At 37.8% G+C, this 19684-nt stretch overlaps 1 protein-coding gene across 1 annotated transcript; it reads left to right on the forward strand.

Annotated features, from left to right (window-relative positions):
* Positions 1-857: 857 nt before the first annotated feature.
* On the forward strand, positions 858-19525 carry ZRSR2 (zinc finger CCCH-type, RNA binding motif and serine/arginine rich 2). The gene is made up of 11 exons (XM_027835304.1): positions 858-912; positions 1179-1258; positions 4341-4422; positions 6415-6523; positions 6790-6876; positions 9116-9154; positions 10286-10404; positions 11551-11764; positions 12960-13015; positions 14185-14294; positions 17390-19525. The coding sequence occupies exons 1-11, from the start codon at positions 872-874 to the stop codon at positions 17854-17856; spliced, it is 1404 nt and encodes a 467-aa protein (XP_027691105.1). The 5' UTR covers positions 858-871; the 3' UTR covers positions 17857-19525.
* Positions 19526-19684: the final 159 nt, after the last annotated feature.

The following is a 19684-nucleotide window of genomic DNA, read 5'->3' on the forward strand; positions in this document are numbered from 1 at the left end:
GGGATTAGACTTGAATTAGGAGCAATGTGAGGAAGGTGGTGAGAATCAATTATATATTTGATGTGGTGGTGGTGGGAGGCTGGGGAGGAGAACTATATGGAAACCACCTAAAAACAGAATGGATTTCCTGGGGATGGGGTGTGCATCCCCCCCCCCCTTGGGGGAGGTCTTTAAAGCAAAGGTTTTTCAAGGGCGCTGTATACTGGATTTCGGCGGGGAGGGGGGGGGGCATGGATTCCCCAGAGGGTTGCTGAGGTCTCTTCCAGCGCTGCAATCCTGACGCCTGCATTTATTTATGAGTTATGTGTGCTTGGGTTTTTTGTTTGTTTTGTTTTTTAGGATTCTTGGGTTGTTCCTCGTAGTCTCCAGAACCGGGTCGGTAACTTCAGGAGGGGGCGATCTTTTAGCTTCTTCGACTTCTTTTCCTAAGGCTTGGAAGACGCACCCTCGAGGTCTGACTCCCCTGAGTGGGCAGACGATCCGGGAGGGAGAAAGGGGGTAGCGAAGCTCAGGACATCTCAGGACACCCACCGGTTCATGTGGAGAAATCTAGTCCACGGAGCAGGCAGGGTGATCCGTCAACCTGTCTAGCTCTTATCTTCTCCGCCTTCCCTCCTCTTCAGATCCAGGTCTCCCTTACCTTCGCGCCGGGCATCAGTGAGTCAACTGCTTGCGCGCGGGGCGCTCCCTCCTCTGCTCCCGATCTCCTCCGCGTAGGCGGGGACTTCGGGAGCGGGGGTGGGGCGTTTGTTTTCCCCCACCTACCCGAGCGGTGACAGCGAATCCGCGCGCCTCTTTCCCCGAGGCCCCGCCTTTTCCTGTTGACCCGGCAGGAAGTGAAGAGGTATGTAGTGGGGGGGGGGTTCTCAAGATGGCTGCGCCCGCGATGTTACAGTTGACTGAGAAGCCGAAGTAAGGCGGGCTGGGGGACTCGAGAGGGAGCGCTGTCAGGCACTGCAGGGAACGGCTGGGAGGAAAAAGAGGACGGCCCTGTGCCCGCTTCTGTCACCTGCCTTCGCCGCCACCGGGGTGGTGGGATGAGGGGCCTGGAGCCGGGGCCGGGATGGGAACCGGGGAGGCCTCCCCACAAGCCAGAAGTCACAGTTACCTGAGGGCGGGAGGGGGGCGTGGGGCCCCGCGGCAGGACCACCAAATGACCCTGCGTGTCTGCCTTCCAGCCATAAGAAGTACCGAGCTGCTCTGAAGAAAGAAAAACGCCGCAGACGGCGGCAGGAACGGGCTAGGTTGAGAGACTCAGGTAAGGGCCGTCCCGCCCTTGCCTTCCCTGGTTATTGTAACCCCCGACGCTGGGGTGGGGAAGCGAGGACACCGACATCTACCCTTCCTCTCATCGAGGTGTGCTTGGTTTAAAGTTACACGGTCGGTTAACAGCATCCGCAGTTGTCCTCTGGACTTGTCAGACACAGAACTGGAAGGATTAGAAAACGCCGGCTCCCAGAGGGCTTTGCAGGCTTTCAGGTGTGATCCGTGATTAACATTCTTAAGTTGAGTGACTGTCACGCAGAACACGGCGTGATGTCCCCGGATTAGCATCCGCTGTGTGCGTGGGACTCCTCGTCCCAAGTGGGGACCTAGTGGGGAGGGCAGATGCTCGATGAGTATTTGTGGATAATCACTTCCAACTCCTGATGCCTGCCAAGCTGGCAGCACAGCGTAGTGGAGAGAATACGGGAATTATGCAGAACACCTGCTTCCAACACTGATCGAGCAGTCCACGATTAATTGTGGCCAAGTCATCTGAATCCCATGAGCCTTTAGTTTTCTTGTTTGCAAAATGGGGGTGATCACGTGCACTAAAGATATCTCGAGGGGTTAGTTTGAGGAAAGCAGTTTATAAATAATAAAGCAGATTTAAATGTGAGCTGTTGTTATTTGCATTGGAGTAATAAACAGTAGTTATTGTGAGTTTATTCTCTTTGATCTGTGAAGGTACTGAATGAAGTGCAAAAGCTGGATGACCTGCTAGAAGAGTTAGCAAGAATAAGCTAGGTATTGGAGGTGATATTAACCATTCCTGATCTGTGAGGATACAGAAAGAAGCACAAGAGGTTGATAACTTGTCCATAGTAATGGAGTTAGCAATAATAAGATAGGTAGTGTAGGTGATCCTATTGTGATCTTTGAGGACACTGAGTGAAGCACAGGAGGCTGGTGTTGACTTTCCAAGCTAATAGAGATAGTAGCAGGAACAAGCCTAAAACGAGTCTCCTAAATCCCAATTCCAGGCTTTGTTAAAACACAGCTATTTCTCACTTCCTTATCCTGTGGCATTGTTCAGATGCTTGGGAAAAGTAGGCAGGAGAAACATAAAAGAAAAATATTTTGGTTATGTTAGGCTTGTTGAACCATTGTTATGACCCAGTGTAGTATTAAAGTTCTCAATGCAGTGCCAGATACATGGTTGATAATCGAATAGTGGTAATCTCTGGATACCTCTGTCTTCCTTGCTTTCATTTTTTTTCTCCCTTAGGCTCCTATATTCTCTTACTGTTGCCCATGTGATTTATATTTGTTTCAGCCTGGGTTTCTCATACTTGATTATCTAGTCCCTACAACTCTCTTTTTATACAGATTCTTCTTTACTGGCTTTTGGAGCACCAGGGCACTTTGGTGCTCAGCGACTAGAGCCAGTACAGGCCATGCTCTCTCAACCTCTTTTCTAATGGCCAGCCTTTATTGAATTGTGTTGACTTTTTTTTTTTTTAATTTCTCCAAATGACCTCTGAGCTCATTACGGTTTTGATCTTCTATTCCTTTGAACCCTGAGTAAGTCTGCCTTTCTTTGACAAATTAAGTAGCTTTTCTCCATAAATTAGCAATTATCTCTTAAGAATCCTTATTTATCATTGTTGATCCAGACCTATAATTTCATTGACATAAGGAACTATGTAGATGATGAAAGGCCAAAACAAATTGGCAACTCATTTGTAATTCATGGTCTTAGAGAATTGGATGGGATAATGAAATGTTAAGTGACTTGCTCATACTCTTATAGGTGGGGGATATGAAAGGGGAGATGCTGCTAGGTGACACAGTGGATGGAGTCTGGAAGACTCATTTTTTTGAGTTCAAATCTGGCCTCAGACACTTACCAGCTGTGTGACCCTGGGCAAGTCACTTAACCCTGTTTGCCTCAGTTTCCTTATCTGTAAAATGAGCTGGAGAAGGAAATGGCAAACCGCTCCAGCATCTTTGCCAAGAAGATCCTAAATGGGGTACAAAGAGTTGGACACGACTGAAAGGACTGAACAAGTAGAGGTGGGATTTAAACATAGGACTTTCTGGCTCAAGGCTACCTCTCTATCACCATGCTTCTTTAGTGTATTTTTTAAGGCATCAACTTGATGTAGTGGATAAAATAGGTTCAAATAGCACCTCAGATTCTTAGTAACTGTGTGAATGTTGACAAGTTGCATAACTTCTCTGGGCTTCAGACAACTCTTTAAGATTCTAACTCATTATTAGACTAGGTTACAATCTGCATCATTGGAGGGAGTTTCTGTACCTGGATTTCCCACATCACTGAAATCATGGGTATTTGATTTGTTTACAGATTATCACCCCTTCTACGTGCCATACGTATACACTGATACAGTCAGTTCTTAGGGAGCCATCAAAAGAAAACCAGCTCAAGAAAAATGTGATGTTATTTAGTTCTCATCTACCATTAGCTCTAAAGTTTCTCTGGAGCTAATGAGTTTTCTCCGGGATGAATTGTATAGGATCCTAAGATCATATGCCTAGAGCTAAAAAGGATTTCAAAGGCCATCTAGTCCAACCTCCTTTTTTACAAATAAGGAAGCTGATACCCAAGGAGGTTAAGTGACTTGTCCAAGATCTTACACTTGGTAAGCATCAGAGACAATGGTAAATAATTTCAAGTCAATCTTGCCTTCTAGAGGAAATGACAAAATAGCTTTTTCTTCCATAACAAAGAATAAACATTTGTGTTTTAAAATAAAAAAAAAATAACCTATTGAGCTACTTAGAAGGGATGCATGTAGTAATAGACTTAAATGCTAGGGGTTGAAAGTTTTTCATACCTATATATTTAGTTAAAATTACTATTTACACTAACATTATTTAAAAGTATGATTTCTGAAATCCTTGGAGTTACAGGTTGTTGGTTCAGTTGTACAATACTGTGAACTTTTCAAATTTGAATTTATGGGTAGAAGGAAGAATATTCTCTGAAGTTATTAGAAAAAATGTTATTACCCATTTTATCATGATTGGTAATTAAATTTTTTTTTTCCTGAAATGCTAAGGAAAGTTGTAGAGCTCCTAGGAATTTAAGTAAAATATTCCTATTCCTTCAGGACTGTCACAGAACGATGAAGAGGAAGATGAATCCATTGTTGAACAACTGGAAGAAGAGGAAAAACAGTTAGAAGCTGAAAGGTCAGTAGTGATCTAACATACATTAGTTTAAAGAGTAAAAACATTAACACTCATATTGTGGGGTAGTACTAAGACCTACTATAAAGCCCACAGCCTTATGTTGTATTTACCAAATTTTTTGTTGCTAGTTACACTTTGGGGCAGCATACAATAATTTAGAAATTGGTACAGCAAGCTTGTGCCATTTCAGAGACTGGTCAAGGGGTCCCCCTAAATTTCAGGGTGAGGAAAAAAATAATCTCTTCTTGAAGAGCACACAGTGAAGTCTTTAAGAGTAAGATTGGGAAGACAAAGGATGGTGCCTTACATTCTACCATAGATAGTATGTAAATAACTTGAAACATATAAAGTATATACAGAGTAGAAAGAAGGTAATCTGAAAGGGGGAGGCACTAGCATCTGGGGCAGCCAGGACAAGACTCCTTCAAGAAGGTGAACTTTGAGCTGAACCTTGATAGAGGTCAAGGAAATAAAGAGAAAAAGATGAAGGGGCTAGGATGGGAGATGTTTAGTGTAAAGGCATAGATATAGGTGATGAAATGTCTTGATTCAGGAACTGCATGTAGGTCATAATTGGTTGTAGGTAGAGATCTGGTTGTGAAGGACTTTAAATGCCAAAAATACCCCAAAACCCTTTATATTTTATTCTGATGATAATAGAGAGCTATAGAAGCTCATTGAATAAGGGTGGTGACATAGTCGAACTTAGTCTTTGTCAAAAACAAACAAACAAGCCAAAAACTTTAGCAACTGAATAGAGAATGAGTTTAGTAGAGTGAGACTTGAGGGAAACCAGTTAAAGGCTATTGTAGTAGTCCAGGCAAAAGGTGATGGCTGTGTGAGCACAGAGATGGGGATATAGAGGAGAGATATTGTAAAGGAGAAACACAATTTGGCAATGGATTGGTCAGTTAGTGGATAAGCATTTATTAAGAGCCTTCTCTGTGCCAGGCACAGAGATTGGATGCCTAGGGTGTGTGTGGATTGAAGGATAACACCAAGGTCACAGGTCTGAGTGACTGGGAGAGTGATTGTGATATCAGCAGTAATAGGGAAGTTCATAAGGGAGCTTTAGGGGGGAAATAATGAATTCTGTTTTGGACTTGTTGAACTTTAATCCAGTTTTGAAATGTCTAAGACATTTGGAGATGCAAGACTCCAATTCACCTAGTTTCTTATATTAAAACCTTGATATTACTGTTTCTAATTTTCCACAATTAATTACTTGCCAAGTTCTTTTGATTCTACTCTGTAATAGCTCTTCTGTCCAACCCTCTTTATTCCCACAGCTCGCACTGTAGTATTGCCTTTCATTATTTGTTCTGTACCTAGCAGGTTATTTGGTATGTAGTAGATGCTTAATAAATGTTGACAGTACCCTTCTAATTGGTTTAATAGTATTCATTTCTCCTAATCCATTCTTCCTAATTCTTCCAGATTAATTTTTGTTATGTATAACTATATCAGTGGCTTCTTATTGCCTATTAAATTAAGTTGAAACTCCTTATCTAGACATTCAAAGTACAAGTAGCTATTTTTTTTTCAGCCTTATTTTATACACCTCTACTACTTAACCATCCCCTGTACAGTGTTGCCTTTTATAATTTCCTAGATCTGGAATACCTTATCTAACAGATGGGAATGTCCTCCTGCCTGTTAAACTCTTAGTCATACTTTAAATTGAAATTTTCTTCCTCCATTAAATGGTTCCTAATTTCCCTAGTATGCAGTGATCTGCTCTCCAAGACCACATAAAGCACTTTATACTTCTCTTAAATACTTATCATGTATATTTTTGTATTATAATTTTTTGTCTGCATATCATATTCCTAAATAAACAGCGATTTCCATGAGAGCAGGGAGTGTCTTATCTAAATTTTCTTTAGCACCTCGCACAGTTTGTTGGCCCTTTAAAATGTTGTATAAAGCCATATTCAAATATGTGTCTGGATAGACAGTTTGCTTTTTATGAGTATTTGATTGTATTGGTAGGCAAAAATTACATGAGGAGTGGTTGCTGAGAGAACAGAAGGCCCAAGAAGAATTTAAACTAAAGAAGGAAAAGGAAGAGGCAGCAAAAAGACGTCAAGAAGAGGAAGAGGTGTAGTACTAATCAAAACCAAAATGATTGTTAATTTTAATTCAGCTAACTGGTGTTTATTCGTGACAGTTTTTAAAACAAATACATTTTGAAATGAGAATTGATATTTTAAATTGTTGATACCCATTGAAACATTTTTAATTTAGTTTATGTCTACTTTATCCATTTATTTACATTTTGACTTTGTACATTGGCTTAAATGTTTGGTTTTTGAAAGGTGATTCTATAAAAATCTTACCTTCCCCCTTCGCCCCCTTTTTTTTAAGAGAAAAATCAAAGAAGAATGGGAAGAACAGCAAAGGAAAGAGAAACAGGAAGAAGAACAGAGACAACAGGAGAAGAGAGACAGAGAGGTGATTCCTGTCCTAGGAGGATAAACGCACTGCGTATCCTCTTATAGTGTCACATAATGGATAATGGGCATAAAGAATAAGCTTTCGAAGTAAAATTCTGAATTTTACTTTAAATTTTAGAAGAAATATGTAAACATCATTTAGATATAAAGTGGAACTTCACTATTAGGCTAATCGTTAGTCTGTGTGTGGTAGTTGAAACCACCTTAAAATGAGGTCCTTCAGTAGTGGTATTTAGGAACTTTTGATGCTGATTTATACTCTGTAGCAAGTAGTGATAATAGTAAGGTTTCAGTAAATCAGCTTTTCAAGAGATGATATATATTTTACTTCTTGCAGAATTTTATTTCATATCGGATTTGATAATTTCTGTAACATCTCAGCGAATATGTGTTTGTCATACATGCTTGTGTATATATGTATTTATACACACAAGTATACACATATATATGTGTGTGTAAATATTTGGATTAGATGAGTTGTTAGAGTACTTTGGGGAAATATTTTTTAAGAAGGGGCATTGTCAGATTTAGATTTGCTTACCAATTCAGGCTACTAACAACCAATTCTAGCTATTGTTTAATTTCTTTTCATATAAGAAATTTGGTATATTTTGGGTTGTACCTTTTTGAAACTTTTGACTTGGATATCTTGCTGCTGCTCCTTAACAGTGTATTTATTCAAAAGCTGTCACAGCTCATCTTTCCTTGACTGGTTCATCAGGATGTATCTTTTCTATAAATTATTGAGTGGGAACAAGATAGAATTGGGTAGTTGATGTTATTAAATGGGATAAAATAAAGTGTGGTAGATCCTTGGTTTTTGAGCCTGTTAGCATCATCTGCCAGATTATCAGGGTAATTTACAATGACAGCATTTAATAATCAGATTTGAATATTGTTCCCTAGTTGTTAGAATAAGGGATAGCTTGGATCATTTCCTTTTTAATAAAAGCACTTCATTGCTTGATAATGATACCTTGTGTTAGAATTCAGTCAAGACCTAGGCTACAAATTGCTATGTAAAAAAGCAAATTTAAATTTATGATCACTAAAACTCTTGTGTATTATTTTATTTTTATGTGGTCCTGATAGAGACTCTTTGTTCTAAAATTGCAAGGGACAAAGACACTTGATCAATTCCAAGTATACTACTGACTTTCCCTAAGTAACAGTGGGAAATCCTATCATTTTACAGCACAAAGTCCCCTAAGCAGTATTTGACAGGACCATAGGCTGTAGATGTATAAGAGATCTTATGGATCATCTATTTGGGAGTCCTCATTTTACAAATGAGGAAACTAAGGCTGGGACAGATGAAGTGGTTTAGTTCAGATCACAGTAAGTAGCAGAATCAGAAATCAAATCCAAGCCCTCTGATTCCAAGTGGTATAACTTCTCCTTTCTTGAACTGCTTCAGGAGCATGAGCAGAACCACTTACACAAAACTTCTAGTTTAGTGCTCAAGAGACAGGGCACACAGGATTTCACCACAACCAAAGGAAATAGTCAAAGAAGCTGATAACAGGAAGTACTCATTTCAGCAACCGTTAAGGACCTACTATTTGTGAGGCCATGTGTTAGATTCTAGGGGAATTATAAGACTCATACTATAAGAGTGACTGAGAAGAGGGTTGAAAAATGTTGCCTGAAGTAATATATTACTAGGCAATGTATAAGAAACATACAGTGATCATCACTTGAAAGCATTAGAGGAAATCTCTTGCACAGGTCCCTTGCACATACCTTAGGTTATGGTAGCTAGAAGTTTGTACAGTGTAGGTAGAGTTTGATTTGTCTTATTAATGAAAATGAAAATTTTACCACCATTAATCCCAGTTATTAATGTTAGGATTATAGATTATACAGAATTTTTCATTAAATTTCTTGTTGCTTTTTAAAATGCATTTTGTGGTGCTCATTACAATGATTTTTTTAAAGAAATGAGTTAGTGTCTATGGGAAAATGTGCTGCTACTGTAGCTTATTACAATTTCTTATTCAGAATAACTTAAGATGTTTAGTATTCTTTAAGTCCACCACTTGGATGAAAATTTTCTCAGCTGTATCCTTTAATAGTTTTTTTTTAGGGGATCTTTATAGTAGAAAGCTAATAAGTTTTAAGTATTTTTAATGTATAAAGTCAGAAAATGTGGCAAATGAGGTTCTTAACCAGAGAAACCAGATGTGAGTTACCTGACTTCAAGGTTTTCACTAGTCCTATGTTTGCACCATTTATAGGAAGCTGTGCAGAAGATGCTGGATCAGGCTGAAAGTCAGGTACTTTCCATACCTTCTTTTTAGATTGGAATTCAGTTATTGTGGCATTTTAACAAGAACGCTGATGCTTCTCCTTTATCTTTGCTAAGTTAATTAATTTACTTCTGAAGCTACTTGTTTGTCTCTGCTAATTTTATAGCCAAGGGATATTTAATAATAAGCAAGTATAATTGATGTTAAAAACATTTCAGTCTTTGAAATTTGTAGAAGGGAAGTGAAATTACAAGGAATCAGCTTGATCTAGAAACTATGGAAATGGTCTTTCATAGCAGTGGGAGTCTCATTTTTCATTTGACCTAGATTGTTTTTTATTTATGTTACTCATATGTATTTGTGAGACATATCAATTAAGGATATTAAACCCAGTATGGACTATTTTAGCTTCAAAGTGACAGTGCTCTGGGGGCAGCTAAGTGGCGCAGGGGATAGAGCACCAGCCCTGAAATTAGGAGGACCTGAGTTCAAATGTGGCCTCAGACCAAACACTTGACACGTACTAGCTATGTGACCCTGGGCAAGTCACTTAACCCCAATTACCTGGAAAAAAAAAAAAAAAGGAACAGTGCTCTGATTTCATTTCGGAGTATTCACTCCACCACTGTTGATTATATCTTATCTATGACATGAATGGTCTCTGAGATTTGCTGTAACCAAAACTTTCATCATCCTGCAGCGGTCCTGGTGTTAAGGCTTTCCAAATCAATTTGGCCGTCTTCAAATGATATATACGTTGTCTGTGTTCAGACTCATGCTCCAAATCTTCCTAGTTTGGCAATACCTGCCAGAGCTGACATTTTTATAGGCTTAGCCTTGAGTCACCTCCATGTCACAATGAAGTATCAGAAGAGAATTTTAATAGAAGTCATCTTTTTTAAAAAGAGTGGAAGTGTGGAAACTTTTGCTAGGTTTCAGCATTTGGGTACTAGAGAAAGGACTTTCTGAAGCTAAAAGAGAAATGGCCTATTTCTAAGGGGAAAAAATTATTATATACTGTTATAGGTTAAATATATTTGGTTGATAATTAAATGCATTGATTTAATCCTCACAAGAAATATTTGGAAGGCAACTTTTGAAATAGCGCCTCCTCGATGGTATTATGTAGATGATAAAATAAATTATGGTTTTATGCAGCTGGAAAATGGTGTCACATGGCATAATCCAGAACCACCAGTGGATTTAAGAGCGACAGAGAAAGATCAAGCTAATTGTCCATTCTACATTAAGACAGGATCTTGCCGATTTGGAGATAGGTAATCTTTAAGTGCATTAAGAAGAAATATATTTGCATAATATCTGGGGATTTTTGAGTGTGAAATGTTAGTACAGTCAACTCATGTTCATTTTTGCGCTTCTCCACCCTATTTCTTTCAGACTAAGGCTGTGGCTGCCTTTCTGCATTTCTGTTTTCTGAGTGAGCTCCTGTCCTGTATTTCCTTTAGTTTTCCTTTGATTATTCCTTATAGATTATTTTTGTATTCAACTGCCTTTTGCTTGCTGGCACAAAAACAATTGATGTCGGGCTGTCATCAAAGGAGACTGGCCATATCCCTTCTTATTTCTGTCTCCAGGATTTCGGGCTCCTGTGATCATTTGGGAGTTTCTTGATCTAGCGCTGGAATGAACCTTGCAAGCTGTCTAGTCTAAGACCCTCATGTTACAGGGAGGACATGACACACAGGTGGTCATGGCCTTGGTCAACAAAGCACTAGGGTTTGAACCTGAGTTGTCTGATCCAGAGTCAGTACTTGGCTTTCTTTTCATAAGTTATTATTTATCATCTCCAAGAGAAATATTTCATAGTATCTGTTAGCCCATTTTAGGGTATAATATTAATATAGTATTATTCTTTTCCCAAAAAGAAGATAGAAGCATTAAATGAGGCATTTTTGGTAGTTGAATATTTCATTATACCTTAATTTGCTTATTAACCTCTGCTCCTTCCCAATAACAGTAGCTCACATTTATAGTGTTTCAAGGTTTACAAAGCACTTTCCTAAGATCCTGCCTTCCTCTTACAATCCTGTTTTCCTTTTAATGCCTGCTTTCCTTGTGATGGATCCTGCCTTCCCAACCAGGTCCCCTCAGACCCAGATTACATTTGCCCTTATTACTGCCTTCTACTGGTGTTCTTCTTCATTGAGAGATAACTGAGTTAGACATGGTCTGGGAGGAACTATCTCTATAGAGCTTTCTAACCTGCTGAAAGCTATATATTTTCCAATTGTTCAGAGTTGTTTATGACTTTGACAGAAGTTGAGACCTGCATCTTACTCTTAACAGAATTTAAATCATTTAGTTAACTGAAACTGCAGCACATTTAACTTAAAACAGGATTGTTATGTGTTATTTTTAAATAAAATGTTTCTATGTATATTTTTTTCCTCCTCTCTATACAGGTGTTCACGGAAGCACAATTACCCAACATCTAGTCAAACACTTCTTATTAGAAGTATGTTCATAACATTTGGAATGGAGCAATGCAGAAGGGATGACTACGATACTGATGCAAGTCTAGAGTACAGTGAGGAGGAAACCTATCAGCAATTCTTAGATTTCTATGAAGATGTACTCCCAGAATTCAAGAATGTGGGAAAAGTTATTCAATTCAAGGTATAGTTAGGTGTGAAGAGGCTGGTGATGTTTTATAAATTAAAATTAAAATTCAACAAACATTTATTAGTTAACTAATAAATAAGTTCAATTTAGGAGATGGCATTCAGTTCAGATAGCAGCTAGTCCAGTTTGTCTGGAATTTAGAATGTGTGAAATAATTGAAATGTGTAATCAGGTTGAAAAAATAAAATTGGGTGGGGGGAGTGTGCAATAAACACCAGACTAAAAAGTTTTTGCCTTATCTGAGTGGCAGTGGGTAACCACTGAGGGTTTTTGAGTAGGGGAGTGACATGGTTAGACTTCTGCCTTAAGATTATTTTATTAGCTGTGTAATAACTAGATTGGAATGGGGAGAGACTGGAGGCAGACAGGCCAATTAGGATACTCCTAGAATCTTCTAGATTAGTATTGAGATGTAAATAGACAAAGAAGGAACATAGGACAGATGTTGTGGAGGTGGAATTGACAGGACTTAGCAACTTATAAGATATGGAGAAAGGAGACAACTTACAAGATATGGAGAAAGGAGACAACTCAAGGCTGTACTCCTTAGGTTTCATGCTTGAATAGGGATGCTATTAACCCAGAAAACAGGAGTTTGGAAGAGGCTGAGTTTAGGTTGGGCAGATGATGAATTCAGTTTGGGTGCAGTTCTAAGGAAAGTGAGATGGATTTGGGGCATGGGGTTGGAAAAGGAGAAACAAAATATGGAAAAAAAAATTGTGTATACAGTGCTTAACAAAATTTATTTTATATATATATATATAAACATACGCGTGTGTGTGTACACACACACACGCACACACACACACACACAAACACACAGAGAGTCATATACCAAATTCATCACTTTAACTATCAGAATGACCAGACCTGGAATAAAAAGGATAATATAAATGAACAGGCCCATTAGAATATAATCTCCTTTAGGGCAAGAACTGTTTTTTACTTTCTTTGTGACTACAGTGCCTAGCATAGTGCCCTGCACATAGTAGGAACTCGGTAAATGCTTATTGAAGAGTGTATTTTAAAATCCTTTTGAGAGAATCAATGGGATGCTTTCTTGTCAGTGTTGCATTTGTTTTGATAAAGTTGATAATCATTTTGTGCAGCCTGGACATATCATTTGGCATTTTTATTATATCTCCTTGGATTTGTTTTTCTAGTTGTAGAATATTTCTGTTTTTCTTAGGTCAGCTGCAACTTTGAACCTCATCTAAGAGGAAACGTATATGTGCAGTATCAGTCGTAAGTATGCCAACCTTGGGCTCTTTTGGAGCATGGTCATATTGTGCTTGAGTTCTGAGAATTTGCTACCAAATGATAAAATATGGATTTTCGGATCATACAATAAATTGGTGGTGGGTATGAAAAATTAATTTAACATGCCAGACAATTCAATATATAAAACATTTATAATCAAGTTTTAATTTTTAGTATCCAGGATGGCAGTTAACTGTCTAGACCTCTGTTATGCCTTTTGGGCTATACCAAATATTGTAGTAAGACTTATTGAGCCTATACTTAAAAATATCCTTTTGATTGGTAGAATTTTCTAACATAAGTAACTCATCGATGCTTCTGAAAAAGTATTTTAATCTTTCAAAACTGAATTTTCTTTTAATGTCTTTGCTATGCAGTAGGGAAGGCAAATCATAGATTTGTTCCATTTTTTATTAATTACACTAATGGCAGACAATGTGGAAAAGTGAAAAGAGCACTAAGTCTAGAGTTAATAGACATAAGTTTGAGTTCCAGCCAAATCATAGATTTAGGGCAAGTGAGTACTCACTGGACCTCATTTGTAAAATGTCCTCCCTACTTTATGGGGTTGCTGTAAGGCTCAAATGAGATAATGTAAAGTACTTTGTAATTTGTAAAACGTCATACAAATATAAAATGGTGGTGGTGTAATAAGGATCTATTAGTTGGTGAAGAAGCTTGGTCCTAGATCAACTTCCTTGCCAGAGGCATCTTAGAGTTGTGGAGAAAAGCTTTGTTCCTAGGCAGCTTTGAGGTTGATAAGCAGGGATGTCCTGGTGTAGGGTTACCTACCAGAAAATAAGGCATAGGCTGGTAAAATGTAAGTCATCTATTTCCACCCACTTGGGTTTTCTCTTTGTTGGGACTTTTTGTAACTCAAGGTGGAAACTATGGGAGGGACAGGATGTAAGCGGTCAGAGGACTTCATTTTTTTGTTTTGTTTTTTTTTAAAGTTTAGAGGTTTTAGGAAGCAATTAAATCATTAAAAAATTTGTAGGAATGATACTAATCTGTAGTTAGAAAACACCATTCCAGTGGATAATAGGAATAATGAACCAAGTTAAATTGTTCTTTTGCTAACTCATAATGAAGTTTAATCCAATGTGAATAATTTGGATTTACATGAAATACCATTTTTAATTTTTTATTTAAAGGGAGGAAGAATGTCAGGCAGCATTCTCTGTATTCAATGGACGATGGTATGCAGGACGACAGCTTCAATGTGAATTCTCACCAGTAACACGGTGGAAAATGGCTATTTGTGGTAAAGTAGATCATTATAGTTTAAAAAGTTGTAAAAGGGATCATGGGACACTAGCTCTAAAGCTGGAAGGGACGTCAGAGGTCATTGAGTTTATGTTTGTCAACTTAAAGACGAGGAAATTTAGTCCCAGAGGAGTTAAATAACCTGTCCGAGATCACAGAAGTACAAAGGGCAGTCAGGATTTGAATTCAGGACCTCTGACTTCAAATCCACCAAAGGAAAACTGTTTAGGATTGTCAGCTGGGATGGAATCAGCCTCGGGGGTGGCCTGCCTGAACAGTGTAGGTTAGAGACAGAGAGTCAGGAATCAAGCAAAAATTTAATTTCAGAGTGAGGGAAATGGCTTGCAAGCAAGGACATTGCTGGAGCCCTGCCCTTACTGGGGGAACCTGCTTTAGTGTAGGCAGATCTCAATACTTAGATGGCTATTCAGAGATCTGTGGGCTAACATTGTAGCAACATTTGTGACAAGTTTGATTTACACAGGGCTTCATGACTAGAACATGGATGCAGCAGGTGTTGTCCGAGCTCAGAAAACACCTGGTGCTGGTCAAACCAATACAATAATTATGATATAATTCTGCGATTTTGCTATGGCTAGATCATCCAGACGGTGAATGCAAAGGATTGTTATTATGTCGAGCTCAGGGCACAGCTTACTTGCTGGGCCTTAGCTCTGGAAAACAGGATATCTTATCTTGAGAGGAGAAATTTCTTGAAAAGGAAATAAAACTAAAGGAATGCCTTTTTATATGCAGAACAAAATGATAGACATTGGATTGTTAATGGGGTAAGGAATTGTAGTGATCATCTAGTCCAGTGATTTCTGAAAGTTTTTGGTCTCTTAAAAATGATCAAGGATCTTCCAAAGAGCTTTTGTTTGTGTGTGTAATATCTGTATTTATTATATTAGACATGAAAACATCCTAGTATTATGAAAATAGTTTTGACCTCAAGGGCCCCCTGAGTCTCTGGGGTTCACTATGCCCCCTAGTTTTAAACCTTAAGACACGGGGAATCAAACCAAAGAATCAGGATTCTACCTGTCATTGGTTCCTCTCAAGGGAAGAGCATCAGATGGACCATTATTGTTTTGAATACAGTGCATAAAAGGCACATACACACTTTTTTCATTGGGAGAAGATTATTTTTTAAAAACTCATTTAAAGTTTTCAACACATATACACTTTTGTAAATGAACTTCATGTTAATTCCCTTTGTAATGAAAATAATTGCTCTCTAGTTCAGCTCTCATAAATGAAGATCATCTTAAATCCCACACGTTTATCCTCTAACATAGAAGAAATAGCTTGTCAAATTAACAAAATTACTTTTATTGTAAAAGGCAAAATGATAAGGGTTTGGCAGTCTTTTACCTGATTAAATGCAACTTTTTTCTAGTAAAACTTCAAAACCACAAATTTTGTTGGAAGGAAATGGGATTGATTTACCAAAGAATTTATGTTAAAGTAAGCGCAGTAGTTTTTACTTGTGTCAGTGTCTGTTACGTAAATAGTAAAGAAAATGCCAAAAGAATCAGAGATGGAAAAAAATATAAGATTGTAATCTGGTATTATATTGTAATTCATTGGTTCATATCAGCATTTACGCATATTTACAACACAGTAGTAGTTGTCCTAAAGCATTGCAAGATCTAGAAATACCTGCTAAATTATTAAAATAGAATTATGTTCTGTGATTTTAATAATTTTATTATATTCTAATTCTTTGAAAATTATTAATCTATGTATAGTATATGTGATGATCCAAATGCTGAAGTAATCAGCAAATTTAATTCCCCTACTGTCGTGGACAAGAAGTTACCATGATTTGATGCCTGCTTGTGCTCCGTAAGTTTTTACTCTAGGTGTTTACAATCTGGCAACAATGGCAAGTAGGTGGCTCAGTGCATAGAGTGGTGGACCTGGAATCAGGAAGACCTGAATTCAAATGTGACCTCAGATATTAGTTGTGTCACCCTGGGCAAGTCATTTAACCTCTGCTTGCCTTAATCCAGTGGAGAAATAAATGGCAAACTGCTCCAATATCTTTGCCAGGAAAATCCCATGGACAGTATTGATGTGTGCTGTGTTCCATGGGGTCACGAAGTTGGGGCACAACTAAAGAAATCTTTTCCCTTCCACATTTTCACCTTTTGTTGAAAAGTGTGGGCAGTTAGCAGTCATTTAAAACCTAGCCCCAAATTAAATTTCACCCACTCACACTTGTTCATATGTGCCTAACCCCAGTTCTGTCTGGACTGACTCATTATTTTGCCCCCTCATGTTTTGATTGCTTTATGTGTGATTGTAAATTTACGAGTACCTTCTTAGCAGCTCTTAATGTAAATATAAGTTGTTTTGAATACTTGAGTGAAATATACTACCTAGCAAGAATTCTTAGAATGGGTCTGATGGTGCTTTTTTAGAAGCTATAGTTATCATAGCATTTTTTTTTTCAAAGCCGCTTTCTTTTCCTGGATGGAACTGGCTAAAAGATCAGGTGATTTTCTTCTGTCAACCGTGCACAATCCTTCACCTGATTAACTTCCAATTCAGTACTCTTATTAAATTCCACTGTCATTTGAAGTTTAGATACCACTTTGTGGACATACCTGTTGTCTTCCACTTTACCAGGAACTACCATTATGCTACTATACTGTCTTTCTGCCAGGTTTCTTGCTTACTTTAATGACTTGCCCCAAGTCACAGAGCTGGTAGGTGGCAGGACTGATTGGGATTGGAGCCCAAAGTTTCTAATTCTTGGTTCCATGCTCCTTTTACATTGCTGTGAAGATTTCCACTCCATAAGGATCCCAAAACTTGATAATTTAAATATTTCACTCTTTTTTAATTGCAAATTTGTTATAGGCAATTGTTTGATTATTCCCCCAATGAAACAATCACTAATTGTGCTATGGGTTGTTTTTGTGTACTTTTATTACCCAGATTCCATGGTAGGGGGGATAAAAGTCATTAAAACACTTGAAATAAAAGTCCTAGGCAAAAGCAAATGATGTGAGGTACGTATTAATAACTACTTTTTCATTATCTCTTTTCATTATTCATTACATTTCATTATCTATTTCATTATAGGTTTATTTGGAAGGCAAAAGTGTCCAAGGGGGAAGCACTGTAACTTTCTTCACGTATTCAGAAATCCCAACAATGAATTTTGGGAAGCTAATAGAGACATACATATGTCTCCAGATTGGAGTAATACTTCATTTGGTAAAAGCTCAGAAAGGAGAGATAGGACAGGTTACCATGAGGAATATTATAGCAGATCAAGGAGACGGCGAAGTCCCAGTCCAGATCATTCTTATAAAAGAAATGGGGAATCTGAGAGGAAGAAAAGTAATCACCATAGGAGTAAGAAAAAATCTCATAAACATTCCTCCAAAAGTCACGAAAGGCGACGTTCACCAAGTAGAGGAAGAAAGCGGGGTCGGAGCCGGAGAAGCAGGAGCCAGAGCAGAGGCCGGAGAAGCCAAAGCAAAAGTGCGTCCAGGTCTAGGAGTCGGGATAGGAAGAGGTCATCCAGCAGAGACAGAAATACTTAAATCACAAACAGAATACATTTTTTTCATACTGAGACATGTTGATCTCAAGTAAATGTATCTTTTAGGGCTGCCAGTTACTTTTCTCAATTTAAAACCAGCTTTTCAAATCCAAAATTGTCCTGTATTATAAATGCAACTCAAAAGGTAATTTTTCAACCAGAATTGCTAAAGGTGTTTAGAACTCAGTTTGGATTTTTATAAGTCTAATCCAACACTCTTGGCTCTTTAAAAAAAAAAAAAAAAAGAAATTCCACCTTCTCCTAACTAGAAAGCTAGATCTTTTCTAGCTGTGTTCCCTTATAATAGATACCTGGCTGTTTGGGATAGACTGAAGTTGAATCACTTCCACTACAGCTACTGAATATTCTTGTTTACAGCAGCACCAGTAACACAACTGTCATTTATAATAGATTGAACAAAAGGGATAATAAAGTTGAGAAAGGGAAACTAATTTTGCTTTTGCCTTAACACCATAGCAAGCACCATAGCTTGAAATGGAAATGTTGCTCTTGGTTTTCTTATTAGGAAAAGCTTTCCCTTTGCAAGATACACAGCTTTATTCCTACTAATAACTATTTCAGAGTGGAAATAGCGAGGAAATTTGATTAGGATGAGACTTATAAAATGTTTTACATGAAACAAAGCAGAGGAAGTGGAGAAATGGCTATTTTAAAAGTTGGATATGGCATGGAAGTTTTTTAACTTACCTTCTGTGAAAAGAACCTAAGTGGTAGACCATGCTGCTTATTTTATAAATCTTGATCTTCCAGCTGTTTTCTGAAGCAGGACTGACTGTTCATGTTACTGAAAATGCTCTGTTTTTACTACAAAACTATTTTGTAACCGACTTTCAATAATGAATATTGTTTTGCATATGACTTTCTCCCAAATAAGTGTACATACATGATTAAATAACGTGAAACTTGTAATTTTGTCTTAACAGTCCATTAAAAAAAAGTTAGCCATTTGATCTGGAAATGGTTATAAAATGGTTTTGGAGATAACTTGATAATATGCAATATTATCTAAGGGACAAATATTTTGTTTCTCTGCCCTTCCTCTTTCCCACCCTCTAACAAACAAGTTACACTTGAACTGGTTGTTCAAAATCTTCAATTTTCCTTGATTAAATTTTCTTAAAGGAAGGCCCAGTCTTGCTTGAGGTACCTAGATGAATTTGAAAATTGAAAAGCTGTTTGCTTTTTTTGCTCGTTTTGTTTTTCAAACATCCTGGCCCAAACTAATTTATTTAAAGCCTGGACAAAATGGAAATGTCGCTTGTTTTCTATTTCAAGGATCTGTGGTTTCCATTGATACAAACTGTAAATCCTTTTACATCTTCAGTAGATAGTCTTAAGTTGCTTCTCTGAACTTGACCAGATCTTGGAGAAGGCACAGTGTTCACCACCAAAATATATGAACATTTTAAGTTTTTCCAGAGTAGTAGAAACTCTTAGAACTTGTGTTCTGCTGCCATGGCCTTCAAGAACCCCAAAGACCACCTTACCACATAGGATTATGGAATTTTCCAAACATGGTAAGACTGCTCATTTAAATTTATTAAAAAACTTCAAGTGTTGGTGATTTGATTCACTTCATATGTACAAGCTAATTCTCTGAGGACATAAATTAATCTCTGGTTACCATTTTTCTAACTAGCTTTTTTGTACAGCAGAAGAACTGAACAAAAAGCTATTATGATGTGGTAACTTCTGAAAATCATCATTTATTCAAGATAAAAACTCTGGTTTTATTTTTATTTGAAATGTTTATGTAAAGATGCTCTTTCAGAAAGTACAGATTAAGTGTATAGAAGTGTAAATGTTGC

The sequence above is a fragment of the Vombatus ursinus genome, unplaced genomic scaffold, assembly GCF_900497805.2.
Source record: "Vombatus ursinus unplaced genomic scaffold, bare-nosed wombat genome assembly UNPS02014814.1, whole genome shotgun sequence".
NCBI classification, from domain to species: Eukaryota; Metazoa; Chordata; class Mammalia; order Diprotodontia; family Vombatidae; genus Vombatus; species Vombatus ursinus.